Consider the following 23237-nt stretch of genomic DNA (forward strand, 5'->3'; position numbering starts at 1 on the left):
AAGAATTTAAAAGTTAGTTTTGCTTTTAAAAACGGACATCTATTCAACCTTTCCTTAAGGTATGGTTGGAAAGAGATATACCAATATATTAAAATTAATATTTTTCATGGCTAGCAATTATCATAGAGAAACAAACAACAATAATAATAATAATAATAATAATAATAATAATAATAAGTCTTATTATCTTTCTCGAAATTCAAATTGCAATTTGTTATTAATGGTGTGATAATGAATCGGGTATAAAAAAATTACATCCATTACTACAACAATTAAATATGTCATTTCCCGATGTTTCATCAATTAAATTACTATAATTTGATTCTTATTTCAATTTCATTACATATTTGATCAATAAGTTAATATATATATATATATTTTTTATAACGGAAACTTATATTGAAACAAAAGAAACAACATCATTCCGAATACATGAAAAAGCACAAGCAAAGAAATCTTCTATAAAAATTTCCATCCGAGAAAGAGATCGTGCCCAAGCAGTTAAATTATACGCAACCATATTCGTTTGGCGTCTCTCAAATACGAATTCGATTGACACAAAAGCACGTGCCACATCGGATATATCGCTTAAAATTACACCCAACCAATTTGTCAAAACTTGATCTCCTTTAAGCAATTGGATTGCTGAAACCGAGTCAGATGCACCTAAAATCATTTGATAACCACAACCATGAACTACCCGCAATGAGAAGAGAAGAGAATTGCAAGAAGCTCTGCATGTAGTGCTGAAATTGTGAAACCAATTGGACCCCACCAGACATCGATACATAACCGTTGCAGTCCGTAACCACCATCCCAAACGTACCTTTTGATGTTATTACTGAAAAAGAAGCGTCACAGTTAATTTTGTAAATATTTGAAGTAGGAGGTAACCATATTATATAACCCGGACCTGAATCCACCCGAAAAGCACCATTCCACCATTCCTTAAACTAAGACCGCATAGCAGAGCCATAAATAATTAAATTTGAAACCACCCCATTACCCTGCAAAATTGAACCAGCCCCAACATTAAGCAAACTTGAATTTGCTTCATTAAAACCCACTTGTACAGCATTGCTATCTCCACCTGCAAAACTAATGAATTTAAAACAGCAAATCAATCAGCTCCACCAAAACCAGCAATATCATTCAAATTTTCTGCAATCATCCGCCTCCCTGACCCTTCAACATACAAATTCAATGAATTACAAATAGCTGCTACTGATTTAATTGCCGCAAGACTTCTTTTTCTATGAACAATTTGATTACGATCAAACCAAATATAATGGATCAATCCATAAAAAACCGCAAATTCTTCCTTTGACAAAATTTGCATCACCGCAACAAACCACTCTAGGCAATTTAAACCTGTAACTTCCTGTAACTTTATATACAGGATATAACAGAATCGACAGCTTCCAGTAAAATCTTGTTCCTTGGCAATCTCTAATAAGTTTTTTTTTTTATAGTACAGAGAAGGCCGAAGGCCGGGGGCAATCTCTAATAAGTTAATACTTAATATATATGAGTAAAAACTCACCAAAAGGAAAGAATCACACCAATGAAACCCAAAAATGGGTTTTTTTATTCCCATTTTTGGCAGAGTTGTTATTCCTCTTTCGAAAATAACCTTGGTTTCTTGCATCTTATCAAGGTGGACGAAGAATAGAACCTGAAACTCTGTAAAATAATAACCTACAATTAATAATTCAACTAAGGGAAAAAAAAGCCATAAAACCTATAACCGAGCAAGAACCTATACCTTGTGATGCTGCAAAGCGTAAAGGCTGTAACCATGGAAGAGAAGATGGAGAAAATTCGTTCAACACTATAAAGGATTGAAGTGTAAGAGAACAACAACATATTGCCATTATAGAGAAAAAAGTGCAGCATCGACCTCTCAAATCACCAGTCATCATATAAGACATGAGATGTCCAATGGAAGTAGGATTTAAACTCCAAAAGAATCAATTCACAATTCACAGATGAGGGAGGTGTTGTAGATTTTATAATAACGACGAAAATTAGAGGTGAAATTCTTCTTAGCAAAGAAAAACACAATTGATGAACGTGAAAGAGAGCAATTTTCGAATATAGAAAGAGAAGTAGGTCGAGAGAGATGGGAAATAGCGGGCTGTTTAGATTGAAAATTCTCAAGCGTTGGTTTTCTCTGGAAAAAACTGGATAGAAATAGCTGATTTTAGGGATATGAATACGTTAGGGATATGAGTTTATAGGATACGTGAAGTTACTGAGTTAGTGGGAGAGTCATCATACAACTAAAATGTTAAAGGTTGTGAATAAGTGGGACAATAACTATTAATTTTGAATAAAATAAAAGAAACTAAATAATAGAGTAATAGATATTAAATAAATAATTAATTAATTAAATTCAGAAATTACCTGAAGCTGACACATCAGCATTTTATCTCCAGCTTTTAGTATATGTATTAACTATTAATTTTGAATAAAATAAAAGAAACTAAATAATAGAGTAATAGATATTAAATAAATAATTAATTAATTAAATTCAGAAATTACCTGAAGCTGACACATCAGCATTTTATCTCCAGCTTTTAGTATATGTATAGATTGCATTGTCGCTTAATTTCGATTACTTTTCAGTTGCCATTTGGTTATATTCGAATCCTTTTAGTGAGTGATTTTAAACCGCCTGACATTAAATGGCTTATCCTCTTGGCATAGTCAACATTTTTATTTTCTTGAAATTTAAAGATATGTGATATTTTTACATCTGATTTCAAAAAAAAAAAAAAAACTAATCTTATCTTTTACTGATAAAATTTTATCTTGAGCGTTTAATTGTTATTTATTTGTTTATATTTCATCTTTTGAATTTTTACAAACTATTATTTAGAAATCAGGTATATCGTAAACGTGTCATTACAATGTAACTCACAATCAAAGTTAATGTTACCTTTAATATACAATATTATCATAATTCACAATTTAGATCATATGAGTTTTAGAATATAATTAACGATAAATTTATAAAAATTGAGATATTCTCTGATTGATTGAAATTTGAACTTAATTAATAAATCATAACACGATTTTTGACGAATCTAATTTTATTCAGAATAAAGAAAATATATCTCTATTAAAAATCATAATAAGTTAAGATTACACATTAATTTTAATAAACCTTAGAACATAACTTGATATTTTTACTGATATACTATATATCAAAACTAGCTTCAAACCCATACTTTTATACGGATTAATATTCTACTTGTAAATTGTAAACCAATATAATAATATTTAATTAGAAACAAATTTTTTAATTTCAATTTTTATTTTTAATGACATTTTTTTCTTTAATCATTATTGTTAATATACAGAAAATAAATGGATATAAAATAGTATCCTCAAATGAATACGATTTTTTTTAACAATGCTATATTATAGATATTTTCCACCAATATTAAAATCTACATATCACTACAACAAAATAACCCTATACCAACACTTCTTGAAATGCACTTAAAAAAAAGTGTCACTACAAAATATCAATTTATTTACTTTTATTTTACACCACTGCAACTATCTACTTATTAGGAAGAATGAATAAGGCCCATTATACCTATCCTACCTTTCACTCATTTTTTTGGGCCCATCACAGCTCAAAACCTTTTGAGGTAACGATTCCTCTTGTTAGGCGGCGGCATGGTAAGATCGCAAAACGTTTCCTCAGCCTTCTCCCTCACCACTCCACTCCTCCGATCTTCTCAGACTTCTTGGTCACCACCCCTCTGTTTTCTCTCTGCGCGGCCGGTGATACTTTGCCTGACGAAACTCTTGGTCACTTCGACGAGCAAGATCAGCTCCAGCAGCTGGTAAGAAGATCATCATCGTCGACGTTCCCGGTGCCTTCACCCTAACTTGCGGGTATGAAAAAAATTTCGTGTTCTCCGTCAGGCATTTCAATCTTCAGTTTGAGATTTGTCGAATCGAGGGATTTTAATTGATGTAATTGGCTAGTGTAGTATAACTATTGTTGTTGGCATGATATGATGAAATTAGTTAAGAGTATATATTATTGGTTTCATGTTTAAAAGTTTTGGGTTGAAATGATGCATTGTATAGGTAATTGATGAAAGGAGACTGAGTTTCCTGTTTCAGAAGGAACTTAAGAACAATGATGTAAGCTCTCTGAAGAGGATGATTCTCCCAAAGGTACAGTGTTGGTCCATTTAAATATTATATTTGGTGGTGTGGTGTGGTGTGGTGTTTGATTATGATTAATTTAGTTAAGATATGTATTTCAGAAGGCAGCAGAAACACATCTTCCTACTCTGGAGTCGAAAGAAGGGATTTTAATAAGCATGGATGACTTGGATGGTCTTCATGTTTGGAGCTTCAAATACAGGTTATTTTTATTTTTCATCATTCAGCTAAAGCTACAACAGGATATAACATTATGGAATAGTAATTTTGGTTTATCAGGTACTGGATTAACAACAATGATCCACCTAATCTTAACTACCCATTTGAATTTATTGTAAGATTGATTATCCTACAAGAATGAATGCAAGTAGTATGCTTCTTTTAATTAATTATCGTCCACCTAATCTCCTTCAGGTTGTTAACTACTACTGCTCAATCAGCGTTGAGCAACCTTATGATCACAAAGACAGATCAGATGGAGATGTTCCACGCCGTTTCATTACTATTATCCATTCTATAATGATTCATAAATGTTGTTTGCTTTCGCAACAATGATCCTATATCATGCTTTACAATTATGTAGTTCATTGATAAAGGCAAATACGATGATCCTCCTAATTCGATCTTTTGCAACCTGATGCAGTGGGAGTATCAGGTTGGTCCAAGTGTCGGAATTGAAGCCGGAGATCACATCTGGTGTTGAAGATACATTCTTAAGGTAATCAAATGTTAGCAAACCTATATATATTTACCGTTTATGGTCTCCAAGTACTAATAAGTAGCGGTATTACTATTTCTCTATGAACCAGTTTAAAAGAGTTGTTTTTACCTCGGTCTATTGCAACTCTTAGTTTTCTGGTCATCCAACTGTTTTCCAAATGGTTTATTGCTTCACTTTTAGTTTTCTGGTTGTAATGAACAATTTTGTGACTATCTTTGCAACTATGTTTGCAAGGCCATAAAATGTAAGGGTCTCCAAAAAATTTGCCTTACTTTGACAACATTATATCAACTCATGTGAGATATCAATGAGGTGAAAATGTTAGACATCTTGAACATGTTATTGGCTTTACATGTAAGTAGTTGTTCTGAAAATGTTACATATTGTTATAAAGTATCATTTTTTATTTTCCTTTTCTTTCCAGGCCCTTCTGCAACAGCTCCAACAAAACATTGAGAAAGAGCTTGAGAAGTTGAATGCTGATGTAAGTGTCTTTATTTAGCATCTGCAATAATACATCTTGAATCTTTTTAATCTTATTTCATTATTAGGGTATTAAGCCGAAAAGTTGCTAATCAACTGTTTTTTTTTCTTTGATTCTAAATCCATTCATTTTCCTTTGCAAGTCTAAAATTCTAGTTCATTTTTTTTCACTTCATTCCATATTTTATGCTTTTGGTATGCATGTTCTGTTTTACAGTTCTTCACACCGTACTGCTCTTCAGACGTTGCTTCCTCAACTGTTCTTTAGGGCGGTACCTGGAGCTAAGGGGAAGAAGGGGGAGACCTTCTTTATTGACTTTGTGAAGCCATTGGAGGATATTATAATGGATAACTAACTCCGACATAAATTTCTCCAAAAGGTAGGCTATTTATTTCCTTTTAAGTTAGTGCAAATCAACTTGATGGGTACTTATATTGATAGCCATTTTCATGTTAAATGAAATTCGTGTCTCTCTTGTAGATCCTGAATGCAGGGATCGCCCCTTTGTATTTTTCAAGCAAGGCCAGTTTTGAGAACATTTACAAAAAAGGTTCTTTCAGATGTTGAACAAATTGGGCAACTGATGGTTGTTATTGAACATCTTAAAGTTAACACTCCATCATTTCCGTTTTTGAACAGAGATACAAGTTTAAGGAAAGATTTGAACTTTTTAGAGTTATTTGTGTTATGTTAATATTGTATTTTTTATTTTATTTTAGACATGTTTGTAGAAACTAAACCTCTTATATGAAGAAATATTTGAAATTTTCAATTATTGGAATACTGCACTTATTATTCAAGCTTTTAATTTGATTACATTTTTATTCATTTTATTTTAGTTTTTATAATAATTTCAATTATATAAAATAAAATTTCTTCAAAATTTTTTTATTATAAAATAGAATATGAAACTATTCAAATATTATATAAAAAATAAAAATTAATTTTTTATTTAAAAATATATAAATTGCTGCTGAAAACCGTCGCAAAACTATCCAAAACCGTCGCAATGAACGTTAAAACCGAATGAACGTCAAATACCGTCGCAAAACCGTCCCAAAACTAGCCGTCCCTACATAAATTTACCCTGACGCCTTACAAAAACCGTCGCTAGCGTAGCAACGCCTGTTGTAGTGACACTTTTGCGACGGTTTTGAAAACCGTCGGTAAAAACTATAGCGACAGTTTAAAGCGTCGCTAAAACAAATAAATACCGTCGGTAAAGACATTGTTTTTTGTAGTGTATGGTGTCACGGGGCCTACCGTCCGGACCCGTGCGGCGCTTACTTGTCTCCCCCGAAGTAAGCCAGCCAAGGGAACTAGATCACTCTAGCTGCAAAGATCACATGCAAGGGTTAGATAGGAACCACATGTAGTGAATATAATAGCATACATACGATAGCAACATAAGGACAAGCATCTCAATCAGGCACACACATGGATAACATATAGGACACTCAAGAAGGAACAATACGCGGATGATGTTATTCATAGATAAGCAACAGTGTTACACCACGGGTCCCATCTCATAGTAGTAGGGGGGCAACTACTAGAGATGGTAGACTACCAACAACCGAGTGACTGTCCAGTATGACAGGTCACTCCCCCCTATAGTGTTTCTTATACCAACTTGAGTCCTACTGACAATGGCTATTACAAAGCTCCATATAACACAATAGAGTAAGTCTCTCCCCATTGTTACATAGTTTGATTACAAAGATAATCCCCCCTTACACTCTCCCCCACTCAGAGGTTCGACGTCCCTGTCGAACGGGTCTTGATGAAGTCTTCAATCTTGTTTTGGAAAGGTTGGAGGTCGGTTGCTTTCTCCCAGCTTGTTTCTTCTATTCCTTGAGCTTTCCACTTGACAAGGTATTCTGTGTGCGGGCGGCGGTGACATGCCGTTGCTGTGCGTTCTGCAAGGATTTCTTCCACTTCTTTGCTCGCAGGTGCTTTCTTTGTAATTGGAGGTCGCTTTGATTTGTTGCGCTGATCGTCTACTGTGTCTGGGTGGTACTCCTTCAAGTTGCTGACATGGAACACTGGGTGGAATGACATCCACTGTGGGAGATCCAGTTTGTAGGCTACGGGTCCCACTTTAGCTAGGACTGGGAGGGGTCCCTCGTACTTCCTGACAAGTCGTCTATCTCTGTTCCGTAGGCAGCGAAGTTGTTCAGGTCGAAGTTTGAGCAGGACCATGTCTCCCACTTGGAACTCTTGTGGACGTCGGCTTGTGTCCGCCCATTTCTTCATCCTCCTTGATGCCTTTGTCAAATGCGCCTTCGCGATCTCCTCGTTCTGTTTCCACTCTTTGGTGAATAGGTACGCTTTTGGATTTTTGCCTGTGTATGGAATGTCAACTGAATGAGGCACCAGCGGCTGTTGACCTGTAACAATTTCAAAAGGTGATTTATTAGTAGCAGAACTTTTCTGGCTATTAAAGCAGAATTGCGCCACATCCAACAAGGAAGGCCAATTTCGTTGACTGGCATTGACAAAGTGCCGAAGGTACTCTTCCAACATGCTGTTAAATCGCTCTGTTTGACCATCAGTCTGAGGGTGATAACTAGTGGACATATCGAGGCTCGACCCCAAGAGTCGAAATAATTCGGTCCAAAAGGTTCCCACAAACCGACCATCTCTGTCGCTGACAATACTCTTTGGGATTCCCCAATACTTGACTACCTGCTTGAAGAAAGCCTGTGCCGTCACTTCCGCAGTTGAATATTTTGGCATCGGAATGAAAGTTCCATATTTGGAAAACCTGTCAACCACCACCAAGATGGAATCGAAGTCGCCCACTCGGGGGAGGCTGGAGATGAAGTCGAGGGAGACACTTTCCCATGGTCGGTCTGGTACTGGCAGTGGCTGCAGCAGCCTTGCAGGTTTCTTTCTTTCGGCCTTGTCTTGTTGGCAGATTAGACACGTTTTTGTATATTCTCTCACATCATCTTCCATCCTTGGCCAGTAATAGTTTTGCTGGCGGAGAGCTAGCATGCGGTGCCACCCCGGATGGCCTGCCCATAGTGTGTCGTGACATTCTTTCATCAGTGTCTTCCTCAGATTAGCGGCGGTTGGTACATACACTCTTTCCTTGATTGTTATTAACAAGTCATCGCTCATCCAGAACTGTCTGGTTTTCCCTTGCTTTGCCAGGTTGATGATAGCAGTTGTCTGAGGGTCTTTCTGTAGGTTGTCCCGGATCTGTTGTCGCAATGGGGATGATAGTTGACTGTTGGACAAAGAGGCTATTCTTGTCAACTCTGCTAATTCTGACTTCCGACTTAATGCGTCTGCCACTTGATTAATTTTCCCTGAGTGATACTCCAGTACAAAGTCAAATTCTGCTAACAAGCTTTGCCATCGGGCTTGTTTGGATGTCAATCCCTGTTGAGTCAGGAAATGACTAACCGCTGTGTTGTCTGTCTTTACTATGAACCTGGATCCCAACAGATAGTGGCGCCATACCCGCAGGCAATGTACGACTGCTAGTAACTCTTTCTCATGTGTGGAATATCGTCGCTCTGCATTGTTGAGCTTCCTGCTTTCAAAAGCTATTGCTCGACCCTCTTGCATTATGACTCCTCCTAAGGCAAAATCGGATGCGTCTGTGTGAACTTCGAATGGCTTGCTCATATCCGGGATGGCTAACACAGGGTCTGCAATGACAGCTTGTTTTAAGTTTTCGAAGGATTTTTGACATTGGTCTGTCCACTCCCACTTGTTGTCTTTCTTCAGCAGATCCGTAAGGTCGACAACTCTCTCTGAGTAGCTTCTAATGAACTTCCGATAGTAGTTAGCCAATCCTAAGAAGGATCGCAGTTCTGTTGTATTCATAGGGACCTTCCAATCAACTATAGCCCGTACTTTACTCTTGTCCATGCTTATCCTCCCTTCCTCAATAATGTGGCCAAGGAATTTGATGCTCGTCTGACCAAATGCACATTTGGATAACTTGAGGAAAAGTTGATTCTCCCGCAGTTTCTGAAAAACTAGACGTAAGTGCTCCTGATGCTCCTTGAGGGTGGAACTATATATGACGATGTCGTCTAGGTAGACCACCACAAATTTGTCAAGATAGTCCCTGAATACCTGGTTCATTAAAGTACAAAAAGTCGCCGGAGCGTTTGTTAGTCCAAAGGGCATAACAAGATATTCGAAGGACCCATACCGAGTTACGCAAGCAGTTTTTGGAACATCCTCCTCCCTTACTCTGACTTGGTAATACCCGGAGCGTAGGTCGAGCTTAGTGAAGTATTTGGCTCCACTGAGTTGATCAAACAAGTCAGATATCATAGGAATGGGGTATTTGTTGCGCACCGTAATCTTATTGAGTGCTCGATAATCAACACACAGCCGCAGACTTCCATCTGCTTTCTTCTGGAACAGTACCGGGGCGCCATATGGGGCCTTCGATGGCCGGATGAAACCTGCCTCCAGCAACTCATCTAGTTGTTTCCTCAACTTTGCCAACTCAGGGGGAGCCATTCGATATGGTGCTTTTGCTGGGGCCTTCGTGCCTGGCAGCAGATCAATAACATGGTCAACATCTCGTTGTGGAGGTAATGTCTGTGGCAATGTCTCTGGCATAACATCTTGGAACTCCCTCATCACCCCTTCCAATATCCGAGGGATGATGACACTACCTTCTGAGTCGTCACCTTTAGGGACAACTATATATGATTGTTCCCCCCTCTTTATACCTTTCTTGAACTGTATTGCTGAAATGCATTTCTTCCCTCGGACTGTGCTTAACGTTATCGGGACCATGCACGGATCCTGGTTCAAGAACAAAAGACAACCTGCTGACGCCATGGGTACTGCGAAACTCTCTTTCAGAAACTCCAACCCCAATACGACATCAAAGTCATCCATGGGTGCTATTGTGAACCCGATCGTCCCTGTCCAGGGTCCCAACTTGCAAGGTACATGTTGGGCTGTTCCGCTAATCGACTGAGCAGGTGAGTTCACAGCCTTAATCATTCCTGTCTCCCTCAACACATGGAGTCCTAAGCGGGAGGCTTCAGAGTCTGTTATGAAGTTGTCTGTCGCTCCGGTGTCGATCATGGCTCTCGTGTTCTTGCCATTGATTATCATCTCTACATACATGAGTCCCTTCTCTGAACTGTCTCCTGTATCCTTTATTTGTTTTGCCAGAGCTCCCATGAATCGAAGGGATCCCATTACCGAGGGTTCAGAAGGTTCCCGTTGCCTTTCCCTTACGATGCTCCCTTCTTCCTGGGTCGTAAGTAGTGAGGCCAGAGATGATCTCTTTGGGCAATCTGCTGCCTTGTGCGATCTTGTGCAGAGGAAGCATGACATCGGCCTTGGTGTATATGACTGGTTCCTTTGTGGAAGGCTTCCTTGGGTCTGTGAGTAGGGACTTGTTGTCCTAGGTGGAGGATTCCTCCTTTCTGAGTAGTTCCCCAGGTAGGGTCGACGTTCAGAGTTGTTGGCGTTCCACGGCCGTCTTTCGCTTCCGGACGAGGAGTAATTTCGATCACCTCCGCCATTCCATGGCCTGCTCCATTTGTTAGTCCTGGAGTCTGAGTCTGCTCCGACCGAAAACTTTCTCTTCATGGTGCTACTAAAATCAGCTATGCTTTCAGCTGCTGCAATTGCTGAGAGATGATCTGTGGCTCCCCTTCTGATCACCTCACTATGAACCCAAGGTTTCAACCCCTTCAAAAAGCCAAAGAACTTTTCATCCTTTTGCATGTCCGGAATTTCTAAGGTAATGGCTTGGAAGCTTCGAACATATTCTCGGATATCGCCAGTCTGACGTAGTTCGCTTAGCCTATTTCTGGTTGAGAACTGCGCATTTACAGGAGAGAATTGAGACTTCAGCTCTCGTTTGAAGTCTTCCCATGTGTTTACTGACCCTGAACTGGTCTGGTGTCTCCACCATAGCTTGGCATCCCCCTCTAAGTACATCGGTACGACTGCTAGTCGATCCGCATCAAGGCTTGTCTTTGTAGCTGTAAAATAACTCTCCACATCGAACAAGAAGTTGTCCACTTCCTTGGAGTCCCGAGTTCCTACAAAAGGTTTTGGATCTCGAATTTTGATTTTTACGGCTCCTTGATGACTTCCCCCATTTAGGGACAGAGATTCCACCTTCCTCTGCAGTTCATCCAGCTCCTGTTTGAGGGCATCAAACCCATCTCCTGTTTGATTTTGAGTTTTCTCTATACCCTCGAATAATCTTCTTTGATCTGCTTCGACATGGTTCATGGCTATTCTCAGCCTGTCTATCTCTTCTTCACCTGCAAAATGAGCATTCTCATTAATTCTGTTTGTCCCTTTTCCTCGAGCCACACCACTCCCAGGTGGTTGACCGGGAAGGGGATTGTTTTTCGCTATTACATCTCTAATAGCCTTTGCATTCGTCATCACGAACTCAAAAATTTCTGTTCGGGCAATCATTGCCCTAAAGATATCAGCATTAGCCACCACGGCTTGGAACAGTTCAATATTAGCCATCAAGGCCTCGGCCCCTGCCGGATTTATATTAGCCCTCCAGGCCTCGGCCCCTGCCGGATTTTCATTAGCCCTCAAGGCCTCAGCTCTTGCCGGATTTATATTAGCCATCACGGCCTCGGCCCCTGCCGGATTTTTATTTTCATCTCCGCCCTGGAGTTTCGACATTGCCTCTTCAAGGCTATCAATGCGTAGAAAAATTTCATTTGTATTGGCCCCCAGGCCTCCTCCATTTTCATCTTGGAGTCTTATAATGGCTTCTTCCATACGCTCGATCTGCCTGTAATTTTCTATCACTGCTATAGAAAGATTATCAAGATCGAGATCCTCAATTCGCTTTTCTATGGCATCCATGCGTTTGGCGTTTGCAATCGTCATGGTTCCTCCAAGTATCGTCAAACCTGGGCTCTGATACCAAATGTCACGGGGCCTACCGTCCGGACCCGTGCGGCGCTTACTTGTCTCCCCCGAAGTAAGCCAGCCAAGGGAACTAGATCACTCTAGCTGCAAAGATCACATGCAAGGGTTAGATAGGAACCACATGTAGTGAATATAATAGCATACATACGATAGCAACATAAGGACAAGCATCTCAATCAGGCACACACATGGATAACATATAGGACACTCAAGAAGGAACAATACGCGGATGATGTTATTCATAGATAAGCAACAGTGTTACACCACGGGTCCCATCTCATAGTAGTAGGGGGGAAACTACTAGAGATGGTAGACTACCAACAACCGAGTGACTGTCTAGTATGACAGGTCACTCCCCCCTATAGTGTTTCTTATACCAACTTGAGTCCTACTGACAATGGCTATTACAAAGCTCCATATAACACAATAGAGTAAGTCTCTCCCCATTGTTACATAGTTTGATTACAAAGATAATCCCCCCTTACATATGGCACGTGAAGAAGTTTTTCTCATTAAAAAAAGAAAATAATGATATTTACAACAGTAGAGAAGACGAGAAAGAAAGGATGGGAGAAAATAGAGAAAAAAACAATTGATATTTATAATAATGAAAAGGTCTATTGAATCTCATAAATAGGACTCTAATCCAGCCGAGTCAAGTTTTGGTCTATTCATGCTCGATTCGTCAGAAAATTGACGAGATTGAGTTCGAACTTAACATTCTGTTTGTAAGCTGCTCACGAGTTATTCGCGAACTTATTAACGAGAATTGCTAACGAGCAGCTCGTTATTTCATTTCATGAACTTTGCTTGTGAACCGCTCATTAATTATAGTGATTTGAATTTCTTAAACATACACTACATAGTTTAGAAACCTACCAAATTAAAATTTACACAAAACTATATTGTTTTATATTTCTCCATTTATAAAAATATTATTATTAAAAAATAATAATCGAACCTAACTTGTTTATGACTGTGTTCATAAACATTATAATTAATTGAACTTGCTCATGAGTTTGTTCATAAAGCTATAAGTCAAGTACGCTCACAATCTTTTGAACTGAACACCAAACCGCTTATGAGCGGTTTGGCTCATTTACAGCCATGCTCACAAAAAAAGTCCATTGAATACAAAAATGGTGAATAGAAACAAGAGAGGAGAGAAATAGTTAAAGTGAGAGAGATCCATGGAGAGAGAAAAACAGAATTAAATGGAAACTAGGAGATAGATTTGAGAAATGAAAATAAAAGGGATATAAAAGTGATTCATGCTAGATCAGAAATCTTCTTTTTGAGCTCCATTATCCAATCCAAAAGGCGACATTTGTTTACTGTGACAATGCCAATGCGATATACTTATTAGGTAATACAGTTCAGCATCAGCGCACTAAACATATTGAGATGGACATTCACTTTGTTCGCGAAAAAGTTACCCATGGCGAACTTCGTGTCTTTCATGTTCCGTCCCGATATCATCTTGCAGGTATTTTTACAAAAGGCTCCGTGTGTACTTTTTGATGATTTCCTGGACAGTCTAAGTGTTCGACGACCTCCTGCTTCGACTACGGGGGTATGCTAAATATTATATTTGACTTTGACTTTCCATTATGCATAGCTAGCATTAGGAAAATGTATCTTTGATATATTTGACTATTGACTTTCCATATTTTCTAAAATTAGGGAAGTGTATCTTTAATAGCCTAAATTTATGCTATTATCATTACATATATATTGACTATTGTAAATCAAAATCAATCAAGGAATTACTTTCCAACATGGTATCATTAGCCTAGGTTTTTTTCTCTTTTCTCGACCTCCCTTTGCCTCTTTCTTTTTACGGCCATCATGACTTCAACACCCAAATTTCACCATGCCCTATCTATTACCAACGTTAAATCTCTCATTCCTCTCACGTTGGATAATGAAACTGGCCTCTATCACTCTTCGGTGGCGTTGTTTAAAGTACAAGCCAGGGTACATAACCTCATGCATCATATTATTCCTCCTACGGACCAACGGCTAAGGCCAAAATCGATGCATTGAAGGCAGCCGATACTGATCTTCATGGAAGGACCAAGAATTTGGATATTGAGTGTCACACAGTGAGGGACATTTACAGAATGGTCTATTACAAACACCTTTCATTGCTTCAGAAGACCAACTGGTATATATATTTACCAAACCACTAAGCCACAACCAAATGACACCTGTTTTGACACAAATGGGAGTAATGCATGTTACGAAGACACATCAGAGATGAAAGTTTGAGAATGCATCATATATTCATCCTGTGAAGAGGGAGTGTTGGAAGATTGACACAACATGAATAGAAGAAGGCAACTCATTCTATCCCATTAAGAAGTTAGTTAGTTAAAGCCAAAACAATTTATAGCATATTTGGAAAATTATGTTATTGGATTCAAGAATGATACTTAGTTAGATTGATGATTCTTATGCATGAAGTTTGTGTGTTTATATAGGATCACAAGTTTGTAATTTACAATTTAGTGAATAATAAGAGATTATTGTTTTCATTGTTCTTCTTTCTCTTAGTTGTTGTTTACTTCTGCTAGTTTTTATAGTATAAAAATAAACTATTTGGTTGGGCTGATTTTCAAAGAGAGTCTCTGTGGTTTAAAAGTTTACAAATAAGGGTTCTATATAAGGGTTCTATTGTATCATCCCAAAACTTTCATAAATTTATATATAGTATATATACATTACTTTTAATGTTTTCAATAAGGAGTTTTTGGTAATTTTTCTTTGAAAAATCCTACATATTTTTAAGGATTTTCTCGTACTTAAACCTTCATTGAAAGACATATTTAAAAGTTTAATAAATTCTTTTATTCTGTCTTTTTTTAGAGTTAAGCGATTCATATTTTTCCCCTTTTCTTCTCTTTTATTTTCATCTTTGTTTTCCGATCACTATAGAAGCTTGTTCGATGATCTTTGAAGAATTAGAACATTGTATTCTTGATCATCGTTTATAAACATTTCAGATAATGTCAATTTCGTTTCAAGGTTGTTTTGATTTCAGTTGAGGAACAGATGAGTTAGGGTGTTAATATTTCATGATTTCACTTTCAAATTGTTGTTTTCATGAGGTAAAAACGTATTTTCATTGAGTATTTATGTTCCTACCATTAATTTTGTTTAGATTTCATTTTGGTGGAACTTGGTGGCAATTGGAGTTGAAATAGGACCGAATTTGATTTCCTCTTTCCTGTTCGTAATTGTTGGCAGATTTGACAATCAGTCGTATTTTGGCCATAACTATCCATACGAACTCCGATTGCAACGACTCAAGCTGGAGAATGAACCTAAAACATAGCTTTACAAAATTTTATGAAAACAACTCCAAATTCGAACTCTAAAAGCTTTAAAATTGAGTCATAATCAGAAACACATACTGAAACTTTGTTTTTTTAGTAGTACCGTGTTATTAAGATAATTATTATGAGGTTAAAAGGTTACATGTCCTGAATTGGAGGCGATATTATATACCTATGTTGGAATATTGTTAACCATGATACGATTGGGTATAAATCACTTATTTCTAGTCGGGCCCTTAAAAAGCGAACATAATGAGTTATAGTTTTGTTGTTTGAATAAATCGAATCATGTACGAGATGCTATGTTTATATTTTATTTTTGATTGCTTGCTTGTTTTTTTTAATTAAATATAAGATACATGAAGCTATTTGTATATATGTGTATATATTTATGTATATAGAGATAAGATGTAAAAATACCCCTAACATTTACAATCATTAGTAATTTTACCCCTAACATCTAAAGTGATCTCAATTTTACCCTTAGCATTGACATTCAAAAACAATTTTACCCCTAACATTGACAAGTTAGGTCAATTTGAGAAATAATTTATCAAACTGTCTTCTCAGTCATAAATCTTGTCATCTACACTTTACATATGCGCCATTTTATCACTCATTAGAAACAAATCACAAACATATGATTAGACATAAAAAAAATTCAAAAAATATATTGTCTTTTGTACGAGTTGGACAATTTTTTTATATTTCATCGAATTTATAAATATTAAATTTCAATTCTATTATTCAATCACACAAAATATGAAATCTTTTGTTTAGAACTAACTGATATGAAATTGATGCAGAATAAGAAATAAAATATGCGTATATTATAACAATGTATGAAATTAACCCAACTTGCTGACCTTAGGAGTAAAATTGATATTTGCTGCTAATGTTAGGGGGTAAAATTACATCATTTTAGACATTAAGTGTAAAATTGCTCATGACTGTAAACGTTAAAGATATTTTTGCACCTTATCCCATATATATAAATATAGGTAATTATGTTTATTGAGTAGACAACTCACCTATTGCCACATTGAAATTTTCGTGTGAAGTTCGGAAGATTCATGTTTGTTAGTTTTCTCAGTTTCATTCTACATTCAAGTTGGCCAGTGGAAACATTTCATTCCCATTAACAATTTCATAGATATTCATTAGGATTCATTATATTACCGTATTGAATTGTTTTGTTTAGATTTAAGTGGATTTTATTGATTAATTAAATTGTTTGATTGATTATTTAGCTCTTTGAAGAGACTTTATTGACTATATTGTTGTTTGTGTGTAATTATGACGAGTGTTTGGATTTCTGTGTATATTTAATGTGACATGGAACGTGAGATTACATATGTATTTTTGTAAAATTTGTAGTTAAAGAATATGTGAATAAATGTTTTGATAAAAAAAATAAAATAATAGTGGTGATTTAGTTAATTTGCAAGACACCTTGTATTTGGGTAATTTGCAAAGTTAAATGTTATTAAATCATAGTTTTGACAATCCACCAAAGCATATGGTATATTTTTATATCTTTCTCTAAAGAAAATACAAGGATTAAATTCTATATCAGTGATTGAGGTTGGAATAATTTATTCATGTTTAGCTTCATATAGAAATAACAGCTGGTTCTTATTTTGGGGGTCGAAAGGAATAAGCATTCAAACTCTAGAATTTTTCTTTTTGCAATTAAAACCCTCCACATACATACATCTACACCAGCTATGGATTTAGCACACACATGTTGAATATTTCTTCCAGATAAAAATGGGCATTAATTGATTAATATCTTGGAAGATCAACTCCTAAATCACCATTTTATTCAAATGCTTGCTCTAGCAGCTGCCTCAAATTTGAGGCTGAATTTTTTTGTGCTCTTGTTTTCAACCCGCCTTACTTTCATGTTGAAAATTCTTAGTTTATATTACAAAAAGTCTCTTTTTCACTTGAATTCTAAATATTGTAACATCAATCTTTTCTATGTAATCCTTTCACATATCATTCCTAGAATATTGAAAAGCCTAAAACCATTCCAGGATTTAGTGACTGTGTGTTCTTTTATAAAATTATAAAATTATGTGTTTATAGGATATTAGTTTAATTATATGAAGCAGATGTGCAAAATTGTAAACTACGAATTCATAGAGCTGGATAAAATCTTCGCATATCATTCAATAAATGTGCAAACTAACTTAAAATATCCAATTCTAATCTATTTAAAGAAATTTATAAATCTTGGATTGATATATAAAATTAAAATTGAATTGCAAAGAATGAGAAGTGGAGCAAAATAATTAGTTGAGTCATAATTATATAGTATTTTAGGAAATTCTAATTTGAAAATATCTAATTTAATAATAGGTAATGTAATGAGTTTAAATATATAAACAATGGATAGTTTTATACCAAAAATGAAAACTAGCTCTGCACGATCTAAAATTGTCAAAAGTTATCAGGCCATTTACTTTTTTCTTTATTACCATTTGTTTTAAATAAATTTTGTAATTGAAATTTATTTTTTCTTCATTCATTACCATTTATAAAGTCAACTAGATAAACCCAATGTTGTAAAGTTTGACTAAAAAATGCATTCTATACCAACAAGATTTTTTTTTTTTTTGAATTATCTATACCGACAAGAATTAGTATTGATATTTCCTCTAATTTTAATTTCGATATTGTGAAATTTTATCTCTAAATTTTATTTAAATATAAAAGTAAGAGTTGGCATTAGTTTTGGTGATGAAAATTCATAGCCAAAAAGTGGCCGAAAATTACCCGATTTCTACCTGCATGTTTCGGCCTACATAATCTTTCTTGGTCCATAATTTTTCTTGTGAGCCTTGAGAATTCCATCATGTCCTAAACATTAAAATAGGGTTATGTTTCAAATTTGGTGTCATTTGGATGTGTTTAGACAAATTTATATACATATTTAACATATAATGAAATACATGATATACATACCTTATGATAACTTGTTACCAGAATTTGTTTAAAAAAAATTAAAATACAAAAGGATATATATACACAAAAAAAAAAAAAAAGATTAGGTGTAAAAATAGTCCTAAAATTTACAACATCTAAAAATTGTGTAATTTTACTCCTAATATTGATAGCTAATAACAATTTTACCTTTAATTTTAGCAAGTTTGGTCAATTTCAAATATTATTATAAAATATAAATATTTTATTTTTTATTCTACATCAATTGCATATCAGTTCATTTAAAAAAAAAATCACATTTTCTATGATTTAATAATAGAACTGGAAATTTATATTTGTAAATTCAGCGAAATATTTTGATTTTTTTTGTCAATCTCGTATAATAGACAATATGTTTTTTATTTTTTTCATGTCTAATCATAATATCTATTACTAATGAGTGATAAAATGTCTTACAAATGAAAACTTGACAATATTAAACGTAAAATTGCTTTTGCATATTAATAGTAAAATTGTTTTTAGATATAAGAAATAAATACAGAGTTAAGTTAATTTATACTGTGAATCAAAAAATTGGTCAATAAATATAAAATTAAATTTATTATAAAATTTTGGTGTGAAGATGATTAAAATCTTATAAATTAGAATATTAATAAACTAAAATCCTGAGGTCCAAGAACATTGTATCCAAACTCTGTGGGTGATGAACATAATGATCAACTGGGTTCACAATAACTGTCGACAGTTATAAACGGTGACGACCAGAGAAAATGGTCCCTTTTTGGCAGCACATATATTTATAGTTTGTCTTTCCAAAGTCCTAACTAAGTATTTCATTATGCATTTCAATACCAATATTGAATATTCTACATTTTTTACTCTTCCATTTACGTCATCAACTTTATTATTGCCGACCTGTTACTTTTCACTGTTGCAGAGGAATTATAAATTACTAGCTCTTAATGGCCATGTTTGGTAAAGAGCATTTTGGGATAAAAAGAGCGGTTTTGATCCACTTTAGAGGTTTGACCACAGAAACCACTAATTGGAGTGTTTGGTGGAGAGAGGTTTGAAAGAGAGTTTTGGGATGAAAACGATAATTTAGAAAAAGCTCTTAAAATGAGCTTTTTCAATTAGCGTTTTGTAATATTAAAATTAATGGACTTCTTTAACCCTAATAGATAGACTTCCTCTTCTCCTGCGCCAAAATTAATGCCCTTGTTCGTCTTTTTGCACAAACCGCTATTATCAATCAGCTAATCAAATCAGCTAATGTAATGAGCTAAAGCTAACAACTAACAACTAATTCCCAAACAGGACCAAAGTATTTCAAACCATTTGAGCCTACTTGCAAGTTTTGTTGTATATTTGGTTTCTCTTATTATTCTAATGACCTGAAAGTCTATGGGGGTAGTAAGAGTTTTTATGAATCTTCTCCATTAATATAACCTAATATCGTTTTTCTTTTCTAGATTTGCATCTGTCTAATCGTTTAGATGCACTTCGAAAAATAATTAAGGTTGCTTGGTATGAGTATCACTATAAGAAAAAACTCTATCATCAGAATAATCTATCAACGAAATCTTTTGTAGGACTCACCAACGAAACACTGATGGAAAATATACGTCGAAATTCACCTGCACATTTTAAGAATGCGTAGGATATTTTTGGCGGGATTATTCCCATCCCAATGACCTATGCGTTTAGTAGGTGTTTCAAATTGTTGGTGATGTCACCAACGTGTGAGATTAGTCACCGACCTTAAAATGTGTAGGAGCCCAAATCATAATATATATATTAATAGAATAAAAAATAAGAATATATATAAGAAAGAGCTTACTCTTACTCTCATCTCCTCTTACAACTTGCAACTGGGTGCTCCACTCCAAATTGAATATAAGTCTCATGAAGCGTTTCAATTACCTCAACATGGTATCGCTTCAAGGATTCATGCTTGAATATGTATGGTCTATCTCATACAATATCATAACTTGTTATTACACACTGAACCTATTTTTTGGGATCCAGTTTATAGGGTGAGGTACCATTATGTGTAACTCATCATTTTAGGGACAGAAGTTTAATAATTTTCAAAGTATTATGAAATTTCTCTCTAATTAATCCTTTAATGAAAGTATCAGCTAAGTTATCTTTAATGTATACATGATCCGTTAGCTCATGTAGAGAGGAACTCTTTAAAAGTATTGTGCTTACGATGAACCTGTCGTTTTTACTATGTAACAAAAGTTCTGAATTTTAGCAATAGCCATGGTACTATCGTAGTGGATCAATACAGTTGGAATCGGTCTTTCTGATAAGAGAATCTCAACTAATAGATCTCTTAACCAACCCGCTTCTTCACTAGTTGTAGCTAGTCCTATTATTTCTGATTGCATGGTTGATTGACCTAAAATAATTTGCTTCTTAGATTTCCACAAAGCAGCTCCACCAGCTATACTAACCATTGGCTGCCTTAGAATCATCTAACAAAGTGTTCTATTCATCATCAATATATATATACTTCAAGGACAACTCGAAACCTTTGATAAAGCAATCCAAGGTTCATGGTTCTATAAGATACTTCGTGACCCATTCAATAGCATTCCAATGCTCAATACTAGGTCTACTAGTAAACCTGCACAATAATCCCATAACATAAGTTATCTAGTACATTAATTGCATAACGAATATTGATGATTATGCTGCCCATTATCTTTCAATATCTCAAATGTTGTTAAAAAGTAGCATCATTTGGTTTCAAATTAATACGTGTATTCAAATTATAAGACATATACGTTTTATTATTTATAGTATATCCCATAAACACACGCTTCAAATGCTCTACTAGAAAGCTTGATTCTCTTAAGATTAGGAATTCTAACAAATGCAAACAATTCCAATTTTTTTTTTACTTAGAGACTCTATTGAGCACTCAACAAAAAAAAAAGTTGATATGCATAAGAGGCAATAAGCATTATAGTAACAACAAATGTATTTCTTCTTTGAGTTTTTGTGTTGGTTCTATATGAGTTATTAAAATCAATAAACATGACTCAAACTATAAAAAATAATAATAATAATAATAGGGATTTATGAAGAGGAGAATCAAGAAATGAAAATTGTGAAATTAGTATTGATATAAAAGAAATTAAAATTAATGAAGACTCGTTTTAGTTGTTGCACCGTCACATGGCATGTATAAGAATAAAATAAAAATGAGAATTGAACGGAACATGAGATTTTTGTGCAGGCCGCTTTAATTAGTTCAAACACATAATTGAGAATACTAAAACAACTTTGGATTTGTCATTACTCATTATTAAACCATAGTTTGTTTGTTGTGGGTGGTCCACATTTTTTTTTATAATTAATGGTTTGGTTTCATATAATAATAATAAGTGATAAGTGGAATCTAGAAGATACCGTGATAATGACTTGCTCCTTCGTCATAACAATTATCAATAATTTCAATTCATTTTATTTATTATTTTAAAACAACTTATCAGTTTTTGCAGTTACATTTTAAAGAAATGTTGATACTACTCTTCTTGTAAAATAAATCAGGTATGAGAGCGTGCGGTTGGCGCTCTTATGGATCTTGCTCATCAACATAAACCGGATGTAGTTTTTCTTTCAGAAACAAAAATTAGCTTGAATTGCTTGGATGCAATTAGACGGAAGTTGAGTTTTGCGGGATGTGTAAGTATGGACTCTTTGGACCGAAGTGGTGGATTGGGCCTGATTTGGAGGGAGCTGGATATGGTGCAGGTTATTGATAAACACAGAAATTTCATTGATGTTCGCATAACACTGGGTTCTTGTGATGTTTGGAGATTTACTGGTTTTTATGGGGTCCCGAAGCGGACGCACCGGTCGGAATCTTGGAATACGTTATGTGTTAACTTATATGCTTAATTTATAATTATTTGCAGTATTATATTTACTTTGCACTAATGATTATTCTGTTTGGTCTTCTGTGTCTATAAAATTTGCTATGTTGACTTTGTTCTTGAACTTCTACCCTGGTGGATAATTGTGCTTCTTGTAGCAGCTATCCACAATATGGTTCTTGAAGCCACAATGAGTACATTTTTGACCAGTCGATCAAAATTTCTTGTTGCCCTTTGAATTTTGTACAAAGGCTATGAGTTCTTGAAGATCTTGAGTCTGACTTTTAGGATTCTGGACTAATGCAAGTAAGTCTTGACCAATATTAGTTGCATCTGAGGCTTGACTTTGGCTTTCGTGTTGAACTATCAGTGAGAATACCTTGTTGATGTTCGGAATAGGATCTGTGACCATTATTTGAGACCTTACTGTTTGAAGGAAAATAGGCAAACGTTTGGCAGCGGAAATATAAAATTTTTAACCTATTTCCTTTAAACCAAGATCCGTTAATCGTTATTTCATATAAAGAGGGATAGAAAGAAATACCTTTTGATGAACTATCTACTGTTGCAAGCGAAGTGCCCTCAACTCTTATTCCGAGTTCACGAGCACAAAACAAAACACAAATAAAAACGATGTTAGAACTCAACCGAATAATAGCAATCAAGATAGATTGCCTCTAATTAATCAACACAAGATCAAGGAGTAAAAGGAAAGAGATGAAATCAATTGATTCGGAAGCAAGCGGTGAAAGACGATCCACTAC

At 35.2% G+C, this 23237-nt stretch overlaps 1 protein-coding gene across 5 annotated transcripts; it reads left to right on the forward strand.

The window, feature by feature from the left end:
* The first annotated feature begins 3622 nt into the window (after positions 1 to 3622).
* LOC136205178 (uncharacterized) lies at positions 3623 to 6177 on the forward strand. Of its 5 annotated transcripts, none has more exons than XM_065995671.1 (8): positions 3623 to 3912; positions 4111 to 4200; positions 4296 to 4393; positions 4471 to 4525; positions 4606 to 4909; positions 5337 to 5396; positions 5613 to 5775; positions 5877 to 6177. In XM_065995671.1, exons 2-5 carry the CDS (start codon positions 4186 to 4188, stop codon positions 4744 to 4746), a joined length of 309 nt encoding a protein of 102 aa, XP_065851743.1. In that variant the 5' UTR covers positions 3623 to 3912; positions 4111 to 4185; the 3' UTR covers positions 4747 to 4909; positions 5337 to 5396; positions 5613 to 5775; positions 5877 to 6177. The 5 variants fall into 5 exon arrangements, 4 of the variants coding, with proteins under 4 accessions (XP_065851743.1, XP_065851742.1, XP_065851745.1 ...); XM_065995670.1 differs by having other exon boundaries at positions 3629 to 3912; positions 4293 to 4393; XM_065995673.1 differs by lacking the exon at positions 4471 to 4525 and having other exon boundaries at positions 3631 to 3912; positions 4835 to 4909.
* The last annotated feature ends 17060 nt before the right edge of the window (positions 6178 to 23237 follow it).

This window comes from Euphorbia lathyris, chromosome 9 (genome assembly GCF_963576675.1).
Source record: "Euphorbia lathyris chromosome 9, ddEupLath1.1, whole genome shotgun sequence".
NCBI classification, from domain to species: domain Eukaryota; kingdom Viridiplantae; phylum Streptophyta; class Magnoliopsida; order Malpighiales; family Euphorbiaceae; genus Euphorbia; species Euphorbia lathyris.

Coding starts and splice junctions, on each gene's coding strand:
- LOC136205178 (XM_065995670.1), top strand. Junction 4,394..4,470: donor GTTTGGAGCTTCAAATACAG/GTTATTTTTATT, acceptor TTGGTTTATCAG/GTACTGGATTAACAACAATG. Junction 4,526..4,605: donor ACTACCCATTTGAATTTATT/GTAAGATTGATT, acceptor AATCTCCTTCAG/GTTGTTAACTACTACTGCTC.